General features: G+C 28.0%; 2 protein-coding genes across 13 annotated transcripts in view; one reads left to right on the top strand and one right to left on the bottom strand.

The window, feature by feature from the left end:
* LOC107449563 (dynein regulatory complex subunit 3) overlaps positions 1-10,475 on the top strand; it is a 32,827-nt gene extending 22,352 nt beyond the window's left edge. For 2 of the 3 annotated variants that reach the window (XM_043044748.2, XM_016065119.3), the window contains exons 9-11: positions 1,049-1,207; positions 3,035-3,253; positions 9,502-9,815. In XM_043044748.2, the coding sequence (XP_042900682.1) occupies positions 1,049-1,207; positions 3,035-3,253; positions 9,502-9,771 (648 nt within the window). In that variant the 3' untranslated portion in view covers positions 9,772-9,815. Of the gene's footprint in view, positions 1-1,048; positions 1,208-3,034; positions 3,254-9,501; positions 9,816-10,315 lie in introns of those variants that run through there. The other variant, XM_071183075.1, reaches the window with a different exon arrangement.
* Positions 9,802-25,047, bottom strand: part of LOC107445477 (pro-interleukin-16) — a 202,396-nt gene continuing 187,150 nt past the window's right edge. For all 10 annotated transcript variants that reach the window (XM_071183066.1, XM_071183067.1, XM_071183068.1 and 7 more), the window contains 5 exons: positions 21,149-21,281; positions 18,003-18,215; positions 16,342-16,552; positions 13,636-13,765; positions 9,802-9,991 (listed from right to left, as the gene is read on the bottom strand). In XM_071183066.1, the coding sequence (XP_071039167.1) occupies positions 9,916-9,991; positions 13,636-13,765; positions 16,342-16,552; positions 18,003-18,215; positions 21,149-21,281 (763 nt within the window). In that variant the 3' untranslated portion in view covers positions 9,802-9,915. The remainder of the gene's footprint in view (positions 9,992-13,635; positions 13,766-16,341; positions 16,553-18,002; positions 18,216-21,148; positions 21,282-25,047) is intronic.

Raw genomic sequence — 25,047 nt, forward strand, 5'->3', positions numbered from 1 at the left:
AAAAAATATTAGACTCGATCTCCTAGGATAAGAATCTTAGAATCTAGGATATAACAGTTGTTTCTCTTCCTTCATTCATAGGGAATCTAAAATATTTTCCAAAAAATTAACGGCAAAAGAAATAGTGGTTTAATTAATTTCTTTGTTACTTTTGTTAAATTAAATGCATACATAACATTTTATTTTTGAAGCAAAAAAAAAAAATTATTCTTATTTCTAAGGTAATTTTCATTGGAATTAAATGGAATCTATACTAAAATGAATGATTTAGTGTGGCTAATCTAACAAGCACTAAAATAACATTGCATCTATGGAATTAAAAGCTGAACTTTATCGTTCACTATAATGGTTGTAATTGTAGTGCGTTGAAACCTAAGTGTAGGTTGTATACTACAATGCATGTTGTTACCCATCAATGTTCAATGCTTGCTTCCTTCTTAAACTGACAGATATTTTTTATTCAAAACTTGTTATGCAACAAATAATTTTTTTCTATTGAACAGGTCCATAAATATTTTTATAATTTTATAAAAATCAAATTTGTTATTTTTTTTTAAAAAAGTACCTTCATTATTTTGCTTGGTTTGAAAAATGTGTAAAAAGGAAACATATGTTTCGAGAAATAATTCTAAAATCTGAGTTTATTTAAAATTAAACAGTACTGTTTTTAACTGAAAATTCTTAAGAAAGTAAAATTAAACAAGACAGCTCTCTTCAATAAGCTTGTTTCTAGTATAGTTGAAAACTATATTTTAAATAAAATAAGTGCAACAATAGCTTCATTTCAACATAAACACAAAAGTTATATATATATTCTTATTTGTAGATTACATTGAATTATTTCGCTTTTAATTTTTTTTAATATCTCACAAGCATTTTATTTTAAAATATATGCCTAAGCCGAACTGAGTTTAACAATTCAAAAATATTTTCACTTAGCTAGGATTAAAAATATTTTCATTCCAGCATCTATTTTTTTAATTAATGCATTTAATGTATTAGTTATAATTTTTTTTTATTATGTATAAAGCACTTTATATTATTACAGATACCAAAAGAATTGTGCCTGATAATTCAAAAATACACATCTTCCCTGGAAATGGATAATAAAATAATGGAATTGAAAGCCAAATGGGAAGCAAGGTTGTTAAATACTTACAGAAACTTTATGAATGCATCATCATGTTTGTTGATTGACCTTATTCAGGTAAATATTATGTAATTTATAAATTTTCTATAACTTGATGCATGCTTTACTTTTTGATAACTATTTATGTTTCTTTTCCAATCTAAACTTTTTTGGAAAGTATTGTCGTTCGGCACATAAAATATTCGTTAATCTTAAAAACCAATAAATTTTTTTCCCCGATCCGGCATTGAAAGGTTGTTGCTAACGATGGTGAATAAATTATTCATAAAAAATAAAATCTTGATAACATGTATCAAATGCACCTAAGTGGCATTACTTTCCGGTTCACCTAATATTTTATTATATTGTATCAAAACTTCTGTAACTATACTCTATATTTTGGGCTCAGTAAGCTTTTTTTTATTCATGATAAATTTTTTTTATTCAGTACCTATTAATATTTATACTTTGAAAAATTCAGGAGTGTTTAAAGTATGTTTTTTTTTCATTGCGTAAGTTTCATTTTAAAAATAAAACTTTCATACTTAGTATTCCTTACTCACCTACATTATTATAATTTTTTAATGTTGCAATAATTACTTATGCAATATATTGCTTAAAAAAAGATTGCTACTCTTTTTTTTTTCTAATAAAATTTTTTTTAAAATGGTGTGTCCTAAATGATACCAATAGTTATTTTTATATTTTAACAAATAAAGATATTTCTCTCTTTTAAAGATAATGTTACGAACAGTTAAATTATGTGAATTATTCATAAATCTAACAAATTAAAGACGTGATTGACTTTTAAACAGTATGCATAAAATTTGTTTATGCAGTCTATATGATTCTCATTTGATGTATATTAATTCTCATTATTTCCTACTCAACCCTGGTAACACCTTTAGTAATCATACACTAACTATGTAAGTGGTTCAAGAATATAGTTTTGTTTGTTTGCAGGTGGTGCATTTTAACAATTTTGCAATGTCAAATTTTTATGGTGATGATTTCAGGGGTCATGTGCTTATTTTGTTATTTTCAGCAGGTCTAGTAACAAATCGTATAGGATGAAGTTGTCTGATTTAAAAATGATAGATTTCAATCAACATTACTGTAATCATGATTTTGTTTTGACATTATTGAAGTCCTACTCTTGAACTGGGTGAAGTCTTGAAGAACTCTTTAAAAAATTTTAATTACTGCTTTCACGGTATATTAACTGATTGATACAGGTTATTTTTTTTTTTAATTCAACTGTGGTATACAGTTGTTCTAGTAATTGATCTTAAAGTATTAGGATTTGTTCAATGCCACACCATTAAGGAAATTATTGCAGGAAACTGATAACTTTTTGTTCTAAAGAAAATTCTAAGGTTAATATATATATATATATATAAATTACCTAAATTTTATTCCAATAGTGCAGATTATACTTTCTTTTTTTTCGATAATTTATATTGTTTTCCGATAATTATTTTATGTGTATTTTATTTTTCAATTCATAAATATTTTATGTTAACCTTAAATTAATAGTGACTTATTTTCTATGATTAAATTATCTAATTAATTTTAAAAAATTAAATTACATTTACTCTTATAAAATTCATCTTGCTTAATAAAGGAAGCTAGATTGCTAAGTTTGTTTAAAATTTTAAGTGTTCGTATTTTATGTATATATTATTATTTTATTCATTTTGTATATATTGTTATTATTTTATTTATAACTATTATTTTGTATATATTGTTATTATTTTATGGCATACTATATTTTGTTTTCAATTTCTTCTTGGAAACTAAACTTTTTTTTTTGCACAAATTATAGCATTCTGAATATATTTTTTTTATAAATCAACTTGAAACTAACCTAAAAGTTTGATAGCTAAACTTTTCATCTTATTTTAGAAATTGAGCAAAGTTTTTAAGCAAGAAATGCTGATTATCAAAGCTAAGTATCTAAATGATGTCGAAGCTTCTTATAAAATAATTGTGGAACACAATGACGTGTGCATTTCTAAATTGATGACATATTATTCTGACATGTTTGATAATGGAACAACTCCTAATATTGAAGGTGCTGAAGGAAATAGCCAATGTCCCAAGCTTGATCCAGATTTATTGCAGGTAAAAAGTGATTACACAATTTCACAACTAATTTTTATGAAGTATGCAACTTCAGTTTAAAGTAACATTTTCTCAAATATTATAATTTAATCATTGTTATAAAAACAATTTTTTTTAATTCTCTTTTTTACTGAAACTAAGCTGATATTTATTGTATATGTGTTTTAAACTAATGTTTTGTATTAAAGTTGTTCCTTAAAGGCTCTAGCATTTATGAAAAATGCTTATTTTAATATTATTTGTGAGCAAATATATGTTTATAATTGGTGTAATTGAACCAGTTATTTATGCCTGTTATCTTATTCCCTTTATATTCTTAATTGCATCTTATTCCGTTTAAGATGGGAGGTGCAAACATATGTTTATCTCGAAGACCGAGAGTCTTGGGTGAAAGGCTTTTTACCGTTATGCCTTAATCCATCAAATTACTGTAATAGGAATGTGTTCTTTAATAATGTACTTTAGTTTGATGCTTTATTATCCAAATTATTAGAATATATTATAGTGTCTCTATCACTGAGGTTTATTTTGGAATCATATTTATGAATGAACTATTTGGCACAATTTTTGCTATAATAATTCAACTATACAAGGTAGTCTCAATCTTAATGTTAAAGTCGTCAATTACCATCTTAATGTCTTTTTGAGGGCAATCATCATGAGTCAGTTTCTAAATGTAGTAGAAACCATCCTTATCAGGGTCGTCTTTATCTTTTGATGCATGCTAAAGTTTGCCTTGAAGTTTGCCTTTCATGAGCAATTTACAGATTCTCTTATTTACAGGCTTGAAGTCAATTACTCTTTGTTTTAAACTCTTGTTAACGATTAAAGTTGTACCAAAAGTGTGATAATTATCCTGGCAACTGTAATAGACATCACTGTTTTTTTTTCTCTATAGTTCTAATTTCAAGCCATCTAATCTCTTGTGTAGCTAAAATGTTGATATTATAGGTTTTATAAATGTCTATGAGATTTCTTGGAGTCCCACTCATGTAGAGTGAGCGTACATTCCAAGTTTCGATTTTCAAATCTGTTTTCGTTCCAGTTCGTCTTCGTAGGGGCAGGCTGGTTTTTACTTTTTGAGATTTCTGCACAGTGGAGTTACTTTTTCGTGGCAGGTTTCTAGGCCCCTACTTGGCTGACTGACCCTGTTTTAGTCATCTTGACCATTCTCACTGTAATATTAAAAACTGAGAAATCTAACTATCGATTAAAAATTATACTGCTATCTCAAATACACAATGCTCTAGCAAAAATAAAACTCATTTTATTGTAACCATTTAATGATGCTCATTTTAAAAAGCTGTTGAAAGTATCTTTTTCCCTTCATGTTTATATAATACAAAACCATATTCATGTAAGTCTCTCATTTCAAGTATAAGATTGAGACTACATGTATATCTAATCCTATGGACATACAATGCTACCTTGTGCGAAAAATAATAGTTTTAAAATGATCTGGAACATTAACACAAATATGTGGTGAACAATAAAGTTTTCTAGCATGCTTGAGTATAGGCCAGGAAATGAGTGATTCATGCTGGCATGTATGTATGACAGTGGGCCCTAAAAGGTTTCATTTTGACCAATTATAATCACATCCTGTGCTGGCTGTTGACTTGGCAGAAAATGTTCATATCAACATAACGTTTTATGAAAACAGAAAGGGTTTGTGCTCTAAAAATATACTAAAATTTTGAATAATTAATTGATTTTAAGGCTGTTTTTGGCCCTGTCATTTCATGAAATAATGCTTTCTACGAATAATATACTTTCATAACTGCTGTGAGTATACCCCAGTTAATTATGACTGTTATATCAAGTTTAGCCTATGCTAATTCTGAAAGAACAGAAAGCAAAATTAAAAAATGCAACTGTTTGGTGAAATTTTCAAAAATTGAGAATTATTGTTTTTTAAATTCCATCTTGATTTAAAAATCTCGCCGAATTTGCGATTTTTGAAAATGTTTAATTTTTGAAATAGTTAAACTATTTATCTATTCTAAAGCCCCAATGATTTTTTACTGCAAAATAGTGTTATGTTTATATTTTTTTTTTCTCAAGAGCTACACATCTAAACTGGGATCTTATTTTTTCATTTACTTTGAGGAAAGAGCTTTGACAAACTCTGTTTATAATTTTCATATTGATGGCAAAATCTGGACAAATTGGCCATTTTTTTAAATTAAATTCTACATTTATATATATTTTTAAATATTTAAGCTTTTTTGTTTTTAAGTTCAGACTATTTGTTTCAGTAAAATAGTTTATATAGTTTGTTACTAAAACATAGCTTCATTATTTTAAATTTTATTTTTATTGTTGAAAAGAGCTTTAAAAAACGCTCTAAAGGGAGATTAACACTATGACTCATTAAAAAATCTATAATTTTGCTGTGACATTCGATGTAAGATATTGGATTGTGTTTCAAATACAATATTTTTTAGAAATAATATGTATGTTCTTGACCCCATATCCAACTTCAAAGCTCGATTGTTTTGTGATCAAAGATTCATGCACGTTCTTGAAAAGATTTTTTAATTCATTGCCTTTAACCTTACACTGTTCCTCTTTCTATGTCTTTAAAACTAAGTTTGGATTGGATTTTCTATGCTGTCCTCTTTAATTTAAAACTGAAAATTGCTTTCGACTTCTTCACATGTGCTGATCTTTGTAAGCGAAACTTATTGTCCACCTGTGATTGCTAGTTTCATTGTAGAAGGACTTTTTCCCCGCATGTAGATACGTTAATTTGGCACCTTCTACCATTTCTGCAAGGGTAAGAAGGATATGATTCATTATTTATTATTGTAATTTGAAGCTTCAGTTATTTCATTTCTTAGATTTCAGTCCTTTTTTTATTTCTGATAAATTTGTGTTTATTGTTGCGAAAATTCGATTTTATATTGGGTTTAAATGAATTTACAAGGTACACAGTTTTGTTTTGCAAACATGCAAAGTAACAAAACATTTTATTCTCTCCACAAAAAATTTTAATTGATTTTTTTTGTTTTTTTCCTGTATCAATCCTGCATATAAAACTAATGATTGTTCTTCATTTTTGAAAAGTGTGTTCTGAAGGACTAAAACGTAAATTTTACATTTTTGGTTTTCACTTTTTCTTACCTTTGGCATTTTTAGCCATTCTTAGCATTTCCCATGCATATTATAAGAAGGAAAATAAAATAAGAGTTGAGAATTTTTTAAATTTTTTTTTACCCATTGGCAAAATGGGTCTTGGTTTGGATTTGATGGTGTCCACACATTTTTTAACTGTGTTCAAGAGTAATTTTAAACACTGTGCATGGGTCCTCATTGCATGCGTTGCTATGGCGATCGCTGCTGTTTTTCTTTTTATTTTCACTAGCACATTTTTAATGTATGTACATAATAATTTAAATTATTTTTATATTCTTTTTATTATTAACGTATAATTACTGGCTTGATGGTAATTTTAATATAAATATGAATGATGAAGAAGAAGAAGTATTTTGTGATATCTTGAAACACGTACATAGGCAGGATATGAAAATCAATCAGACAACAAACATCAATCGAGGCAGTTTTTGCAACCCCATGGTTTGAAATGTTGTGGCGTTTGATGGAGTCAATCCAGAAAGAATAAGCATTTGACTAATGCATAACCAGTGATCGTAAAAAGGCAATCATAACTTTTTTTTCCTGCCAATGAGTATAATCTCTGATAACCAAATGTTTATCATTTCACTGATTTCTCTGTAAATTTTTTTATTTATTTGTTTACTGCAGCTTCAATATATTTTTTATCATCAATGATTTGCATAATTTGTATGATTAGTTAAAAGTTTTTAAACAATCACTGGTAACCAAATTCTTATGTTAACTATGTTTTATTTAAATCAAATATTTTTTTTTAATCTTTTTTTTCTTTGTATTAAAACTTGTTACTTTTTTTTCATCCATTAATATTAAATCAACTGTTCTTCTGGGAATGTTAAAATTGTACATCCATTCTTAAAACACATTGAGTTCAATTTTTTTAACTAAAATATTATTTGAACTAATAATCTGTTATTCGTGAAATGCTATCTATAATAATTATCATTTCAGTTATTGCATATTATTTTAAAAATTCGATATTCTCCTGCTTCTGAAATACTTCTAATCTTGGTTGTTAAAAATATACTATTTAAAACACAGTTTCAGTGTTAGATCAGAAATTTTCTTGTTTATATTTGCTGATAGATTGCTACTTTTTGGTGTATTGTTTTCCCATATAATTCTAAAATTATATCAAATCTTAGCCTACTAATTTGATTGTAGGCTAAAAATTCATGTAGATAGAAATTCCTAGCTCTAGGAAAATTTTTAGTGTATCTTTTTTATTGTTATTTATACATTCTGAACGCTACATGATGCAATTTCCTAGTACATCTCTTTAATTCATGTTAGTATATTTATGTACCTCTGATGTAAAAGTAATCTAGCACCATTGCATGCTTAGATTCTTTATTTTAAAATTTTGTTTTATTTTTTATTTAGATAATTTTATAGGCTTGGCTTTTAAAACGTGTCCATATTAATTGTTCTAGATATCACATTTGCTAAATAACACTTTTAGAACTATTCTATATTTAGAACTATTGAAATTTTAGAACTTAGAATAGACTTGTAAATTTGTGCAATGACTGACTACAACTTGATTTTAAGTTGATTTCACCTATGTTCATATCACAAGTTGTAAAGTATATTTTCTAGTCCTCATTTTCTTCCGTACAAAAAGATTCAGACTTTTTAATTATGATTTTACCTCAACCTCAGCTTTTAAAATGTCTCAATATTACTTGTTCTAGATATTACAGTTGCTAAGTAACACTTTTAGAACTATACTACATTTAGAACTATAGAAATTTAAGAACTTGTTAATTTATGCAATGACTGACTACAATTTGATATCACCAATGTTCATATCAACAAGTAGTGAAGTATCTAATATTTTCTTGGCCTCATTTTCTGCTGTACAAAAAGATTCAGAATTTTTAATTCTGATTTTCAGGGTGCGTACAGACTCCTTATACTCCTTAGAAACTCACTGGAAAAGTCTCCAATGAGTACTTGGAACTACTTAGATTTCCAAATTAGTCCTTAGAAACTCCTTAGATTATTGCGTTGCATAGATGAACTAAGTCCATTGATGAATTTGCTGTCCAAGCAGGGAAACTAAATGATATGACTTAGCTTTCAAAATCTAACAGTTTAAGAAACACTTTAAAAGAAGAAAAAAAATTGAATTGCAAGATTTAGAAGGAAAAAATAACAGCAAATAATTTTAATTTTACATGTTACAAGTAAACTTAATTAATAATTTGCTATGATTTTTTTTTGTGTATAAAATGCCTTAGATTTTCTTATGTATTCGTAATAACTGCTTTTTAATTTTAAAAAAAAATTGTCTAGTTATCTTTTACACAGAGTTTTTAAATTTTTGATAAGTCCTTAAAATTTTGGACTCCTTGGATTTCTTCTTCTGATCTCTGTATGAACCTTGGATTTTGCTTTTAAGCTAAAAGTTCCCCAATTTTTTTTTTCTCATTCTTGTTTGTCCTTGTTTAAAAGTGAAGAGCATACAAGAGTAAGATATAGAGTAGACTATAAATGAGCTAGCGACTTCTCAGCTGTCTACTATACACATATAAAATAATGTTAGTTAAATGGGAGCTCAGAAGGGACCACTAAAAAAGTTTAATACAACAAATCTTCACCACATCTCAGGTTAATTATAGCGGACTTTGACTGTGCTATAAAAAATGTTTGTATGATTTTTTGTGCATTTATTATTTTTTACTCTATCTGATTCAATCATATATCTTTCTCTCGTTTCCTGTTTTTATTCTTTTCAGATAAATATTTTGTACATGCTATGATAGAGCTGAAGTTTTTTTGCAGCATTGTTCAATTATATTGTTTCTTTAATTTCTAGTTATAAACATTGATTTCAACAAAATCAATTGAGATATTGAAAAGTAACAAGATTTTTTATAAATTTTTCTGCATGTGATTAAATTTTTTTTTTTTTAAGTGTGCATATCCAAAAAAGCAGGAAACTAGAAAAATAGCATTAGTTACTTAAAAGCTGTTTCTTCTAAGTAACCAGCTGAGCACTCTTAAATCAAAAATTTTGCCTGCATTAATATTAATTGAGAAGCTTCTTATGGTAGCAACAGAAGGATAAGGTAAGTACAGTTAATAATTAATGTTGTGTTCTGTAGCTTTTGCGGAGGAAAGAATATGTTGAAACCGCATTGCATATGGCATCAAAAATGCAATCCACATTATTGCTAGAAAGAATTGAGAAGTTAAAGTCTTCACTAAATAAACTAATGGATGATTCACTTGATATTGTTTATAAACATGAATTTTATACAAGGAGAAGCGAACTACAGAGAAACATCATAGTTTTTTGCATGAAACAAAAATTTGTCATTAATGATTTTTTCAGTAGGAGTACATCTCTTGAGCAGTATTTGAAACATAGTTAGTATTGTATGTGTTTTGAAATAAAGTAAGTGTTTAAAGACTGAAATTCATACTTTATTTACAATGTATATTTTCAATAACAAACAAAATGTAAAACTACAAAATTGCAAAAAGTTTCTAACAAAGTAAAAGGCACAGAGCTTTAGCTAGATATTATCTAGCGTACTACATGACTTAGAATTGTTGCTTTCTAGCTTACTACTGGACTCGGATAGGCATGAACTGAAAAAGAAAAGAAAAAATTTTATTAAAATTTGTATTTCAACTGTACCGTATTGTCCAAAACAAAAATTTATATACATGATAATATGTAACTTGCAGGTCTATGTATGACTTCTAACAATAATAACTTATAGCATGAGAAATTTTTTTTAAATGACAGCAGTTTTATAGTATTGTTCTCTTTTTAGAAATATCCTAGGTGTAACATGATGTTTAAATTTTTTCTGGAAAGTGTGAACGAGGGTACTTATAACAACTAAAAAAATTTCTGTTTACCCAATATTTTTAGTTAGACTACTACTAACATCTCTTTCTTTGTTTCAGATAGTTAAGATATGAAGGTGAGCACCATTTGAACATAGATTAATTCTATGTGCATAAATGAACAGAATAGAAGTATATTTAGTAAGTACACCATAAATCCTATTTTACAGTTAAAAAGTAGTTGCAACTGCCCTATTCAATATATCCTTTCAGAAGCAGGCCAAACGTACTGAACATTTACAAGTGATACATGAAAAAGTACATAAACTCACTAATATAGTATATTGGTTCGAACCGATAAATGTTTGTATTTTAAAGCACTTTAGTACAAAAAAGTTATCCATTGTACAAAGAACAAAAAGGGCATAACTTTATGCATCATTTTTAAAATGAATGAAAACTTAAAGAGAAAAAAAAGTGGCTTTTGAAATAATTCCACTGCAGTTTAATTTGTTTGTTTCATAGTTTGAATAACCTACATAAATTAAATTTTTTAATTGATAATTTAATTTTTATACTTGTGCAACATTTTAAAAAAGTTTTCAGTTAATCATAATTTCTCTTCGTTCATTATGTCGAATTCCTCCTACACCCTACTCAGCTAGTCATTCATTATTTTATGTGGTTTTTACACTGTATTTACAGCTAGTCTCAAAGATTTTCAATGTAGTAGGATTCTTTCGTTTACTGCATTCTTCGGGTTACTTTATTTTTAATATCTACTACTCATCACCAATCAGTTATATCTCTAGCATCATAATAAGCTGATTTTTTTATTCGAAATCTCTGTCACAAGTTTGACACACCTTCTCACTACCTTAAAAAAAAGTTTGGTATTTCTATAATGAGTGACAGAATTAACGTGTGCTTTAATATCTTAACTTAAGTCGTAACATTAGGAGAGGATATGGAACACAAGAATTCCAATTAATAATCCGAAGGTTGAAAGTTTAGTTTTGATAATATGAATACTCGTTTTCTTTGGAACCTTTTGTCTTGCTTTTACAATTCTTCTTACATACATTTTAAAGACTTGGTTGACAACAATTGACCATCTGAAATGGGACAAAGGATCTGGATCCTGATTTGCCAAGTTTTCTTCACAATGTTTCAAAATTATGGCAGTTAAAATGTACAGCAGATATTCTTGGTTGATAAGAATTAGTTGACCAAAGACCCATTTTCTTACTACCGTAGATAACCTTGTGTGGTCTGTCAATGCTGTGAGACATAAGTGAAGATATTAAATCACTCACCAATTCTGGCATTCAATACCCATTAAGAAAAATATCAAAGTTTTCTTGTCACTTTTAGGCTGTGAAAGGGTGTCAAATTTGAAATAAAATGTGTGAACATGAAGCTCTAGATGAAAATTTTAGAGCAAAATTCAGATCTAGATTAATCAAACCTCATTTCTCCAGTAAACTGGACTTTAAATGTGTAGTAGATATAAAAAGAAAGGAATTTTAACAGTGCAGTAAACTAAAGAAACCCAGTCCCTTAAAATTCTTTGTAACTACCTGTAAATATAATATAAAAACCAGACAACCATCAAAAAAAATGGATGGTTGTTTGGCTAGAGTTGTAGGTGGAACTAAAAGTGCAACCATTTTCACATGGTAGGTACACAGTTTTTCATGTTCGCATTAATTTTAAGTATGCTGCACAGTTGGAAAATTTTTATTCTTAGTACAATTGACATTTTTTTCACGCTAAAAAGTGTTCCGAAATTCAAAAAAAAATTTCTTCGACCCATTCTACTATATGTGTACTTAATTATTCATGATTACTGCCTTTCTCATATGCTTTTGAAACTTGATAGATTAAAGAAAACTCTGTAAAATTTCATTGTAAATTTCTCTGTAAAATATAGTAACAGCTTAAATATAAAATTTTATTCAATTAATTCATGTAAGAGAATGGTGGTATCCTCTTTATTTAGAAAGAGAAGATTGATTTAATGGGAAAAATACTTCACCATTCTTTTTTACAGTGGTTAGGGCATACCTCTATTCTGTCTATTTATGCACTTATCAAATGGTTATCCCTTGTATTCTTTTAAAATTTTGTAACTAGAATTGCTCACGAAAAGCGAATACAGTATTTCCCATTGATATAAAAGTTACCTTGAGTTTGTGTCATAACTGAACACAAAACATGTGTAGTAAGGAAAAGGGGAACTTTCTGGCCCTAATGGACAGGAAAATAAACAAAACTGTTGACATTTAACAATCCCCAGAGACCAGTAGCATGTAAAAGTTGACATCTCCATTATGAAAATAAAGTGTCAACGAGCAATAAAATTTTATTGCTGTATTATTAACTAATTTACAATATTTTCTAATTATTAAAGTATAACTTCAATTTCCTTACACTTTTGCTACACCTTCTCATAAGTAAAACTGAGAAATCTTGCTGAAATTTGAGATTTACCATAGAAATCTGATAAGAATGTTTGACTTGCAACTAGTACTAATAATATAAATCATTGTTAGTACATGATTTCAAGATATTGGGGCATTTAATATTCTAACAATGATAAATATTTCATCACAAAAGGCACAATTATTTTGCATTTTTATCTGCTGCAATCATCTGCTGAATTTAGTACTAGGTGATTTTGACCTCATACTTTGTAGTTATTCTAAGGATGAAAAGGATGTTCAGATTTCAATGACAAGTCTCAAATTACAAGTTAAATATATTTTAATGATTGGAAAATATTATAATACCAGGGTTCCCATTTAATTTCAGAAAAAAATTTCCCGACTTTTCCAGGTATTTCAGGAAACTTTCAATGTAAATCCCGACTATATTTTATCTATACTATACAATTTTCTTATTTATAATGTCAAATATTAGATTTCGTGAGGAAAAAAATATGGAGTGGATGGAAAAGTTTTGTTAAAATGTGAGTTTTTACAACAAAAAATAGTAATAGATGTTAGAATTTTTTAAATAATTGATTATTGTTACTGCAAATTCTAAGACTGGTTATTTTTCAGTTTTTTTTTCAAAAAGATTTCCTGACAATTCCAAGTTTTCCCTGATCCATGAGAGTCCTGTAATACAGTAATGTCATTTTATAGTTTGTTTGCACCCTATTTTCATAATGAAGATGGTACTTATCAAGTACACGAAACCTGTATTTGTAACGTTCCTGTGTTGTGTATTTACTTGTATTGTTAAGTTCTGCTGTATTAATTTTTGGGTTGTCTTAGAGTGGGCTAAAATGCCATGAGTACTTTTATTAAAAGACCCCACCCAAACAAAATATTTCATTAAAAATTGAATTTTAAGGAAATTCTTTATTTTTTTCCTATCCAAATTATAAGATTTAAATAGTGTGAGTACAATTGTGTTTGAAATCCAATGCATACCTTTTTTTGTTGGAACGTCTCCCAATGTGTAACACTACTGGACCTTGTTTAATTTTCTTAAAGGCTGCTATGGCTTCTGAATGTGAAAGGCCTTGTAATGGTTGACCATTAAGCGTATAAATTTCATCTCCTAAAAATAAATAAAATTTTATACTTATTGTATGAAAAACAATAGATATTTCAAAAGAATATGTAATATATAAAGATTCAGGATTATTGATTATCAATTACGCCTTAATAAAAGAATATAATAAATCTAGTTACTTTAAAAGGCAAGTAAACTGTTAAATTTTAGACTGTTAGATTTTGTCAATAAATAAAATAAAAATCATATTCTAGAATTTTATGGGTATATTTAAGACAATAATTTTCTATTTGGAAACTGTGTCAAATATATTCATCATTTTTTGAAAATTAAACATATGTGGTTGAAAGTAAAGTGAACAAAGAGTAGGAGAAAATCACTGTAAGTCAAGGTTTTAAAAATGTGACAGTTGTTCAAAGAACTTCTTTTTCTTTTGTTTTATTATCATTTCAAGATTGATGATATATATATGTTATTGATATATATTGAGAATATATTTTTTCTAATTTGAAAACTTAGTTTTGAAGACATTTTTAGTTTTGATCATGCTCTTGATAAGAACATTGATATAAATGTACAGCCAACATCTTACACGACGCAACCTTTTGTTGAGCAATGTCAGGAAACAATCAAAACTAATTGCTTATAAAGGGTCCCTATTTTTAAGAATTATCATCTGATATTGAAAAAAATTGATCTTTCTAAATGTAGTTAAGATATTTTCAAGCAAATAGAAAAATATTTTTAAGTGAATAATTCCCAACATAAAATTTAAGATAGTTTTACCTTTGTAACCCATATTAACACTAACAAATCACTTGTTTGAGTTTTATTTTGTTAATTTATTTACAATTTAATTTTTTTGCAGCAAAAATGTGGGGAAAACTAACACAATGCATATGTGTTTGTCATGTGCTGCCATTTCCTTATATATCTTCAGGGTGTATAGAGTTTTTAAAAAATGCTTATTTTTGATTAACATATTTTAAAAGCCTTTAAAGGGGCTTTTTTTATTCAGTGTTGGTAAAAAGTGCTTAATTTTCTATCTTTTAAAAAGAGATTGTTTTTCGTTGCTGTGTCGATTGCCTTTCTAAATTACAAAAATTGCATGATTATGTAAAGTTTCTGAATTTTATTGATTTAATGTTTTGATAAATTAAGAACATTAAACTATAGAAAAAAAGTAATTTTTATTCCTGCACAGATCCTAATTATGATTTATTTATTTATTTATTTTTTTGGAAAGTGATAAAAAATATTTATTTTTTGTTGAAAAAACTGGCTGCGCACCCTGATCTTGTTACAAAAGTTTATAAATACAATAATTCTTCCCTTGGCTTGACAACTTTCAAATAAACCTTAACTAATTGTTCTGATAATTTAAAAATGTAGCAATCTTGTATTGTTCTTTATAAATATTTGTCATAAAAAAAATTTAAATCTAAATTTTATTTCACATATATATGAAGGTGTACCAGTTTGACATTTTATAAAACAAAGTTTCAAATTGGCAGTGGATGAAGGATGCATAAAATAAAGAATAAAATTTTGAAATGAGTGATTTTAACGACCTTTACATCTTTATTTACTGCTTTAAATGACATATATATTCGGTTAATTAAGTTTATATAGAAAGATGCTTAAATTCATTCCCTGATTACCCAGATTAGAAGTTAATTGAAAAAAGCAATAATAGTTGCAAAACCAAGTGTATAAATGATGGAATGAATTGAGTAAATATACATTGTAATGTTGTGTCATAAAATTGTTACTCAAATACATGCATAGCTGCCAACATGATAGGAAGAAATCCTGTAGATTTTGCGAAATAATATAAATTTCATAATTGTCAAAAAATTTACTAAATATTTTACACATAAGGAATTTTTGTAGTCATCAAAATAGAAAAACTGCAATATTTTCCAGTTATGATTGACATTAAATGAACTTGAAATGTTATGTATAAGGTTTACTGACAATTTTGAATAATAATAGGTATTTAATTCATCAAAGATAGTTAAAATATTTTTTAATTATTTTAAAAAGAAAGCTCTGAATTAAAATAAACTTTACATTTTAGAACAAAAAAACTTTTAAACTAATATTTAAAAATGAGGCTTGCTTCATTATGTATAAGTAACACTTATTTAAATATTCAAGCAAGCAATAATCTGCAAAAAAATTTCTATTTCAACAGGGATTTTTTAAGGAAGCTTACCCAATTTTAGGTAATTTTCTTATGAAACTAAGAGAAACTGGCAAAATCCAGTAGAGTTGGCAGCTATGTACATGTATTAAAATTCCAGAGTGTGAAGAATGATGTAATATAAAAAAGGGTGTTTTGAAAACAACTGTGTGGAAATTTGGATTTAAGACTGCTTTCTTCGTTTATTTCTTATACAAACTACTTTTTCAACTTAAAATGTCAGTTTTATTCCTGGAACAGATTTTGAAAGGTTGGTTACGAAGTCCCTGAAACCCAAATTAAACAATGCCCAGATGTATACTTAATGGATGACATGAAAACAAGGCAAATTTACACCTTCATCCACCTAACCTTTATAATTATAATAAAGGGTAAACAAAATAAGTATTTTAAGATTAATAATGAAAATTCGTACCTTCTCTAAGAGATCCAGTTTCAGCTGCCTGGCCATTTGTAAAGATAGTTTTTACATAGAAACCAAGTTCGCCTTTTGGAGAATCTTTACCACCAACAATACTGAATCCTAAACTTTTGCGGCCTGGTCCTTTCTCAAATACTACTGTATGTAGCGAAAGTTGGGAGGATTTAGGCCGCCTAGGCAATGTGCAGATACCATTACTGCCCATCTGTGAAATTAAAATAGGAAATGTAAGTTCATTAAATAATGCAATATTGCTTGAAAACATGTCAAATTTATAACATAGAATAACTAGTAATTCTTAGAAAACTGTCTTAAATGTGGTCAGTTTTATGTACAATAACTATTAAACTAAATAAATATTTACATACATAGTAATTAGACAATAAATCTTTAAATAAAAAATAATATTTTAAGGCAGTATATGCATTTTATTCTAATGCACAATTTTGGAGAATAAAAAAAATTTGTTCCTCATTTGATTCAAGATAACTATTTATCGCTAATGGTATGCTGCAAACGAAACTTATGCTCTAGGCAATAAAATTACGTATGGTTCTAAAAACTATGTCTGTCACAAACCCAAAAGGTAGAACTAGGATATAAGTAAAAGCTATGAGGATACCTTGCGTATTTATCGAACAAAGATAAAAACAGGAATTCACTGCACGAGATTGTTTGCTTTGGTTTTTGCTATTGTATTTCTACACTTAAAAAGAACGTAATTGTTGATAGATAGTTTGCATTTTGATATTATGGGTCTCTAACTTTTTAAACTCTCTATACCAATTTAGGAACATATTTTCCTGATATTTACAACTTGGATTTTTTAAAATTCACATCTGTCTAAAAGTCTAGTCAAAAATTGTAACTAAAACATATATATTTATAAGTAAACTTGCATACATTTATATTTTCACTATGCATGTTTAAAAGTCTTATCAAAAATTGTTACTTTAAATACAGTCTGTATTAATTGTATAGCTTATTAATCATTAAAGTATTCTCCTCTAACCATTAAGGTAACATGCAAAAATTTGATTATTAGATCAAAAGTTCTTGTGTACATTATACATGTTTTAATGTTTCAGAATTTTTTCCATGTTAACTAATATGTTACTGTGAATGACCAAAATTGATGATTGTTGACTTCCACCTGTGAATGTTGACTGTCACAGTCGCTTTGGTAAATGTCCGAAATATATAATATGTCTAGTAAGTGCCACTGGTTGGTATGCCCTACATCAATGTTTAAGGTCAAGTGCCACTGCCCAGTATGCATTTTACCAGTACTCTGAACACTGCACTGATGTTTTTCCTAATCTATCCTCAGCAGATATTTAAAATATCGAATAAATATAATATTAATGAATAAATTAATATCAAATATTTCAGACATTCACCAAAGTGACTATGTGATTGTTGACATTCACTGGTGAAAGTCGACATTCTCTTGATTTTGATCAGTTACGGTAACATATTCAATAAACAAGTTTTCAATTTGCTTCAGATTTTTTAAGAAAAAATACGCTTTCTGCTTTCGCTACATATATGTGTATATATTAAGACACATTGTATATGTGGGGTTCAAATAGAAATAAATAAAAAAAGAATTAGGATGAAGTAAATTGATAATTAAGTCTCAATATTATACATACGCGTTCATTGTCTATCTTTGGCTTTGGAGGTAAATCTGGATTAGAATGCCTATTATCGCCTGAGCAATACTTCCCAGCATCTGACTGCCAATGCCTTAGCCTTGGAATGGCATTGGAAGATTGTACGTTGTGTGACTCGTGTAGTTCTGGCACTGGTGGTAGAGTTGCTTGAAGTCTTGAGGAATCTTCTTTAAAGCAGAGGTCTTCAGTAAGCTGTAAATATTAAGAAAATTTAGAGATGAATATGAGATCTTAAAACATATAAATTGCTAACACAGTATTTTATTTGGAAGAGTCATGGTATAGTTTATCCATAGAAAGAGCCATCTGCTGCTATGGAAACAAGAAATAGAGCATTACCCTTTCTCTCGCCAAAACCTGTCTTAAATAAAGACCCAACTATCTTGATCTATATATCTATCTAATCTAAATAATCTATTCTTGAAATAGTTCATCCTTGTAACCATAGTCACCGCAACTGCTCCAGACGAATGGCTAGAAGAGTTCTTTATATAGACAAACTATACTTTCTGTAGCAAAGAATTGTGATAAGCCCAGAGAAAGCTCATTGTAGATTTATTGCCCTAAGTGTAAGTAAATTCAGTCTGAACTCTTGGCACATTTTCTACTTAGCCTAAAATATATCAGACAAATTAGCAAATTATTGTGACGCATTGCAAAATACCAGCAACATTTGCTAACTGTCAGATTTTTAATTAGTGTATATAAGTTATAAAATGTAAAATAATTTTTTTTTCTGAAATTCTGTTAGAAAAGTAGAGTTTTTCACTACACATTTTTTAGCGCATTTGCAAAGAGCCAGATTTTTCAATTAGCCTACAACATATACATAATCATATTTAAAATTCTCAAGCTATTAAATTTTGCAAAAACTACATTAAGAAAATTTCACAATTTGAACAGAAATAACATGTTGGTCATCTTCATTCTATATGAAAATTATTACTATTACTTAACAACATAAATGAGAACTTTTAAATTGATTAAAAAAAAAAAAGAATTCAAAATTTATCAAGAAATTAATTTTGTCAAAGAAAATAAGTTACAGTTTAATTTTTGAAACTAAATGTACTATTTTGCTCAAAAAAATTGTCTAGAATTTAAAACAGACAAAATAGTTTTAAAAAATTACATAACTTTAAAAAAAATAACCATAATTTATGACCTACATAAACTTATCAACGAATAATTTCATTCAATTATTGCAGTTTTTTGCGAATACAAACAGATCATTAAAAAACTAGATCACTAACTACTCTCCATTTTCTTTAAACTCTATTTTTTCTAAATGAAGGTCATTGCGAGCAGACTTCAAAATTACTATAATCAGAGCTTAAAAAGAATAATCTTCGAATGAAACTTGAAAAAAATTATATTTCTTGATTATCAATAAGCATAAGGGCAGTCTGAAACAGCTATACTGTGCCAAACACGAACAATGAGCAGGGCTGATTGTGCTCCAGAAAAAATCCGGATTTCCAAATTTTTCGCTAACAATGATCCGGAATTTTCCGGAGATCGAAGGTCCAGACGTTTAAAAAAATCATTGATCACAGAAGTTTCCGGATATTAAATTTTCAAACGTGGAACTTAAAAACACTATTTTATTAGGAGAGCCAGCTACTTTATAAGCTTATATTCATTTTTTTATCAATAAATCGTTATTATAATCATAAACTCAAGAAAGAAAAACATATTTGTAAATTTTAATTACTTCTCCAGGTCATCATAGGTATGTGTAAATGGTATAGGCGTATGTAAAATTTTATATATATTTTAAGTAAACTAAGAAATATCGAGAAAAAGGGAAAAAAAACCTTGTTGAAATTTTTTTCAATTTAAACTGTTTTTTTTTTTAAACTCAAGAAATTTTCCGGAATTTTGACTTGAGTTCACAAGCACCCCTGAATGAGTAAATAGATTTTAAAAATAAGAGTGTAGTTAACAATATGACAATACTAATAAAGAGAGAGAAAAAACATGACTGGGATGCTTCTAACATGGATACTTGTTTATGTATTTACTCATAGTACTTATTACCAATCAAGAGCTTGTTAGCCATTTGTTTTTGAACGTTAAAGCTCTTAAGCAAATTTGAGCATGATCCTGATAGCTTTTCTCTCTAAAACCTTATTTCCACTAGCAAGTTAAAGAAAACTTAAGGTACATTTAAGCTTAACCTGCAAATAGAAATAAGATATTAGGGAGAAAAGATAGCAGGTTCATGCCAGAAGTTGCTGATATGACCCTTAATTGGGATCAAGTATTATGGATCGATAAAAAGTAATACTTTTTTTGCGTGCAAAAATAACTTTTCAATCAGGAAAATGTATAAGCACACAATATTCTAAAACGACTGTCCTAATATTGGGATCCCCTCTGCAGAGGATCAAAATTGTGATGGCATGTCTTCGGATCATCCTCAGGGATGTTTCCCAGACGTCGCCAATAGCTCATTGTGCAGCTCTACTGCGACGTAAATGAACTACAACAACAACCTAATATTGGGTAGGCAACTAAATTCCCACCGTTCGCCGTTCGTTTGCTTATTTTTTTTATAATTTTAACATTTCACATGTCATTAAATGATTATGTCATAGTGTTTCCGATAATCATTCAAAAGATGTTTTGAGTTAATCTATGTTAATTTTAAGATCATTAAAATGAAAAAAAAAACGAGCATTTTTGACATCTTTTTTGTTTTTAATCAAGGTTAAGTTCGCCTAAGATGCTCGTGGCATTGATGAAAGAACAGCTCGTGATTGATATGCCAAATTTAAAAATCGAAGTTTATTTTGGTCGGCCAGACGACTTCGATGAAGAGGAATTAAACGAAGTGTTGCACTAAAATTCAAGCTCAAACAAGGGACCTGGCAACAAAACAAAAAAAAAACGCTATGCTTCCAAACCATTAACTTCTAAAGATTTTTTTTATAAGATTCGACGGGAACTTAGTGGCCAACTAATTATATTGTCAAAAGTAAATTCAGAAAGGTACACATACATATTTAAACAAGGATAAAACGAAGACATTTTCAAAACCCGACAAATCACCATACCACAGCAAGTAAACTATCGTAAAATAATTATTTCAACCTATTCAAGAATTAAATAGAAGAACGTACCTCTCGCGCTAAAAGTAAATGCATTTCTTCTTCAGGTACACGTAGCAGTCGCCTTGCTTGTTCTAAACTAACTCCTTGTAACTTTTGTCCATTTACAATTAAAAGTTCATCGCCTTTAAGTAGTTTACCGCTCCTGGAATAAACAATTAAAATTTAATACAGACAATAGAAAGTATGCATCAATATAAAGTAAGTTTTATTTTCTAACTAATAAATATTTCAAATTAGCATCGATAATAGAGAACTAAGTCTGAAAAAATTGATTTCGAAGTTGAACCATTTATGAACTAAAGAGATTCTCTCGCCTCATCATCTTAAAATAAAGATTAATCTTTTTATTAATTATTATTATTTATTTTTTTTTTTTTGCATTATCCTAAATTCCCTACAAGAAGTGATTATTCTTAGATTTAAAAAAAAAATTCACATCTAGGGACAAATTAAGCAAATATTTTTTATTCTACCTTTAGAAAAATGTATCTACGTATCATTCAGCCCACCATTTTCGCCAACACTACGCCTAAATCATTTTGGTATCTTCAAATTTATTTTTACATAGCAGATAATCATAAAGAAATAGACAAAATACAAATATAACTTACTACATGCAAAAAATGAGAAAGTATTTGAATTTGAACCACGTCCGAATTCGTTCTCAGATTTGGCGAAAATGGTCGGTGAGACGATAGGTAAGTGCCAACTGTGTATATATATATTTATAAATATAACTATTTTACATTTTTTTAAATGTGAAATCGTTATATTTAGAATAATTGTTTTTTTAAATTTACGTCTAAACAATTGCATAATTGAACACATATTTAAGCAACTTTTTATAATTTCAAGCTCATTACAATATATTGTATTATTATTATACGTTTCAATCAATACGTGTGTTCTTAAAACTCGTTATCTTATTCTTCATAAAAAGATAGACATTCAAATGTTATATATATATATATATATATATAGCACTGAAAATTCAAAATTAACGAATGTCAACATTCATGTAGTCACATTTGCTGAATATTCTAAATATTTCTTAATTATCCTAGATTCTCACAATGTTGAGATTTAACATTAACTGAAAATTAATGTTTTGGATATTATGGCTATGTAAAGGCCGACATTCACTAGATTTCAAACTCTAATTGTAAAATATGACGTAACAATACTACAGTTGTTAGTCATGAACAAATAACATTAATTTGACTAAGATCTTAATTGACATTTGTCAAAAATTATTCCCCGTAAAGGGACACGGGTACAATTCAATTCAAATTCTAGAGACGTTTAATCCAAAGAGATTTACGATTTGAATAACAGGTGTGTGGTGAATGTTTATGCAGTGATGTGGTTAAGCAATCTTGCGAAAATCAAGTGCCCTTGAAACTTCTTTATTATCTCATTCTATGTTGAAAGAAGGGCATTTAAATGAGTAATATATAGACTCGCGAAAACCACAATTGAAGATTCACCTTTCAGAACTCGTATAAAAAAGGTTGCAGGACCCTATTTACGCACCTAACAAAAAACAAGTTTGAATGATGTATTGTAATTTATTTTTATGTAGCGTTTTGAAAGACATTAGCTTCTATTTTACTTTAATAAAAAACATATTCGTCACGCATAGTGAATGTGTCAATTGAACTTGGTATTTAGATTACACATAAAACCATTGTGTATGAATCACAATCTAATCTAAAAGAATCTGGCATCTGAAAGAGTCCAGTAAAACTAATCATTTTGTTTTCTACAAACATTAGAAAAAGCATAGTTCGTAATTCTTGTCCAATTTGTACCAAGAAGTGTATTATAATTATAACTAGTTGTGCAGTTTCAACCACGTAATTCATAAACGTTTCAGAAGCATAGCCCACGAAGTCAAAGGCTAAAAAATTTGATTGGAATGGTTCGTTACATTTAAACTTGAAATTTTCAGTTTGTAGCCAGTGGTCTGTAGACTCTTAAAACTTAGTAGCCACTTATTACTTAAACCTGAAGAATTTGTGACCAATATATATAATTTGTTTTCATTTATCGCCGTTTTTTAGCTTCTTTTTTTTTGTTGTTAATTCTTGGATTGATTTTTTTTTTAAAAAAACTCATTTTATAATGATTAATCGACTAATAAAAAGTTGATTCAATAATATAAATATATGACGAATTTTTCATATAAATATATGATAAAATTTAGTTAAACATACTGACTTTAAACAACTTTACTTAAAACTATTTAAGGAGGCAAACTACGTTTAATGTAAATGCGAATTGTTAAAGTTGTCAATTGTTAACGTCTCTCCTTCCACATGAATTTTTTTGTCACAAATTGATGGATTCTTTACGAAATAAAACTTCAAATAGAGACATACGACATTTTAATGAAAATTCTGATTTCCAAAGTCTTTCTGCACTGATGTTTTCTATACTTTTAACATCAAACAATTTATAAAAAAAGAAAGAAAACGATGGGAAAAAGTGCCAATTATTTATTTAATTTAAGTCGCCACTTCTTTTGTTGACTTGCCTCGTGGCGAGTGGTTATTTTCAAGTCTAACTGCATTCAACTATTAGTTTTAATATTAGTTGTAGTCATTACATCATCAGTTAATGATTCAGAGTTTAGAATCAAACATACTGAGTTTTGAAGAAAAAAAATATTATTTGCTCCCCTCCCCCCTCCAACATACTGTTATAAAATAGGGTTTTCACCAAAAGTTTTAATAAAAAAAGTAAAACTACATACAAAATATTCAATCTTAGAGGGCTCTTATCTTAAAGAATATACGGAGGGTACAACCACGCATGCATAGTCATTATACAGTACTAAGCACCATAAAATCATTCAAAATAGAGGCGAATAGTTACGTAATAGTAAAGAAATAAATTATTTTTTTACTTAAATTAAGGGTGATTAGAAAAAGTTTTTGAACCAATCTGTTCATTTTGACATTAATGAAGAAACAGTAAGAAATTTCGCGAGTGCCCGTAAAAACTCACCATTTCTAAAACAATCAACTATAACTTCGACTTACAATTGATTTCATGTTCTGCACATTAAAATGTAATTCCACTAAACACGAAAAATTCACGAAAATATTTTAGTGGTTCAAGTCGTAAATAATGAGCCATCGCACGACATATTTTTTAATCGTAGCTTTTTAAAGTCTTAAAGATAATAACGTTTATATACATTTATTTTTTGTAGATACATTTCAGTAATTGCAACTCTAGCGAATAGATAGTAATCAAACTCCTAATGTCTAGTCTAAGAAAGTTTGAAAAATAATGATTGAAAAACATGTTTCAAAAAAAGAAACTCTTACTTAAGGCTTTGAATTAATTGCATGTGCTTCCCTAATTCTGTGGAGCACGAAAATTCCATGAAAATATTTCACCGCTCAAAGTCGCAATTATAAAGGCGCGCAACTTATTTTTTAATCGTAGCTTTTTAAAGTTATCTCAAAGATACCAATTTTTATAGACATTTTTTTTTAAATTTCTTTATACGATCTAATGACAGAAATTCCATAACAAAAACACAGTAATCAAACTCTTGAAGTCTAATCTAAAAAAGTTTAGAAAACATATTTTGTAAAGAATTAACTCAGACTTATGTTTTGAATTTATTGCATATGTTGCACATCGGTACGTGCAGCATAAGCAATATATAATTTATTAATAAGTTTCAGTGCTTGAAATTCACTATGCAGAAATGCACACTGCGCGAAATAAAAAGCGGACCATCCTGAATAACTTTTGATCTAATGATCGGATCTTCAAGTTTTAGGACTCAATCTAAATAGTTCAAGGGGGTGACTTCAAATGTGCTAATTAATTAGTGCAAACGATATTTTAAGTAACGAAATCAGACAAAAAAAACTTACTTTTCGGAAAAA

Source organism: Parasteatoda tepidariorum, chromosome 7 (assembly GCF_043381705.1).
Source record: "Parasteatoda tepidariorum isolate YZ-2023 chromosome 7, CAS_Ptep_4.0, whole genome shotgun sequence".
Lineage (NCBI taxonomy): Eukaryota > Metazoa > Arthropoda > Arachnida > Araneae > Theridiidae > Parasteatoda > Parasteatoda tepidariorum.